We start from the raw sequence: 1,709 nt of genomic DNA, 5'->3' as shown, positions 1-1,709 counted from the left end.
GATATATAATCCTGGTTTTTCATTCCTATCCAGGTTATAATTTCAATCTTTTTCTAATATTTCTCTTGAAGAAAATACGACAGATTTTAAAAAATAACCTGATAATTAAAATATGGAATATTGATCTCCAGTCACATAACTAAATATTTTATATATACTATTTGAATTCTGATTACTTTTAAGTATTTAATAATCCATCTTTTCTTCAATTCCTTATGTTATACAACTATAGACTTCAAAACCTTTTCACATTTTATTTTCAATTGCAATAAAATAATTTAATCAGTCAAAATAATTTTCTTAGGTATGTACAATCTTGTTGATGGTGATATCTTGAATTTATAAGAAGCATTTATTTCTCATAATTGAAAATTTTATGTTAAGAAAGTCTATTTTTACTGTCTTATGAATCATGCAAAACCAGAGCTTTGTCACTGAGTTCATACTCCTGGGACTTTCACAGAACCTGAATGTGGAGAAAATGCTATTTGTTTTATTTTTGTTTATCTACATTGCAACTATTGGGGGCAACATGATGATTGTGGTGACCATCATCTACAGCCCTGCACTGCTGGGCTCCCCCATGTACTTCTTCTTGGCATTCCTGTCCTTCCTGGATGCATGCACTTCTTCTACTGTCACACCCAAGATAATTGTAGACTGCTTCTATGAAAGGAAGACCATCTCCTTTGAATGTTGCATGACACAACTGTTTACAGTCCACTTCTTCACTGGGGCAGAAGTGATTGTCTTGGCATCCATGGCCTATGACCGCTATGTGGCCATTTGCAAGCCTCTTCACTACTCTTCCATCATGACCCAGAGGCTCTGTGGAATTTTAGTTGTGGTATCTTGGGCAGGAGGTTTCTTGCATTCTATCATACAAATCATCTTCACTTTGCAGCTGCCTTTATGTGGACCCAATGTCATTGATCATTACATGTGTGACTTGTTCCCATTACTGAAGCTTGCCTGCACAGACACACACATTTATGTCCTTTTGATATTTGCCAACAGTGGTGCTATATGCATTATAATCTTCTCCTTATTGATTGTCTCCTATGGTGTCATCTTGTTTTCTCTGAGAGCCCAGAGTTCTGAAGGGCGACGTAAAGCTCTCTCCACCTGTGGGTCCCATATAACTGTTGTACTTTTGTTTTTTGTCCCATGCATATTAATATATGCAAGACCTACTTCTGCATTCTCCTTTGAGAAAAATATGCTTATATTTGTCAATGTCCTGACACCACTGCTCAATCCTATGGTTTACACTTTCAGGAATAAGGAAATGATAAATGCAATCAAGAAAATATGGAAAAGATTTTAGACAAGATCCCTTATAAATATCACCTGCAAATCAAAATGTATATGGCCAATGAACTGAGGCAGGAAATAGGAACTGGGACACTGGCAGGAAGAGAGATGATTCTGGGAAATAGTAAGAGATAAAAGACAGCCCAGGGGAGAGCTGAGAGAGAAGAGTTGAGAGACAGATGGAGAAGAGGACTTAAGGAAACAGGGACCTAGAAGAAGGGGGCAGGACTGAAGGAGAAGTAAGTAAGCACCTGGTAGACATAGAATAGTTAAATGGGTGAAATAATTTTGAACTAGTCAGGGAATGAGCCTCAACTTATGGCCTAAGCATTTAATAATAATGAACTAGTTCCAGAGTTGTTCTTGATGGGAACTAAGGGACCAGAAGGAAATAA

At 37.0% G+C, this 1,709-nt stretch overlaps 1 protein-coding gene across 1 annotated transcript; it reads left to right on the top strand.

Moving 5' to 3' along the window:
* Positions 1-314: 314 nt before the first annotated feature.
* Olfr1217 (olfactory receptor 1217) lies at positions 315-1,419 on the top strand. The gene has a single exon (NM_146901.2). The coding sequence runs from the start codon at positions 413-415 to the stop codon at positions 1,325-1,327; it is 915 nt and encodes a 304-aa protein (NP_667112.1). The 5' UTR covers positions 315-412; the 3' UTR covers positions 1,328-1,419.
* Positions 1,420-1,709: the final 290 nt, after the last annotated feature.

This window comes from Mus musculus, chromosome 2 (assembly GCF_000001635.26).
Source record: "Mus musculus strain C57BL/6J chromosome 2, GRCm38.p6 C57BL/6J".
Taxonomy (NCBI): Eukaryota; Metazoa; Chordata; class Mammalia; order Rodentia; family Muridae; genus Mus; species Mus musculus.
The sequence above is the reverse complement of the archived record's forward strand: the minus strand, read 5'-3'. Positions and strand labels throughout refer to the sequence as shown.

Bases quoted from the DNA above. Each gene is read 5' to 3' on its own strand.
- Olfr1217 (NM_146901.2), top strand. From the start codon at position 413: ATGCAAAACCAGAGCTTTGTCACTGAGTTCATACTCCTGGGACTTTCA.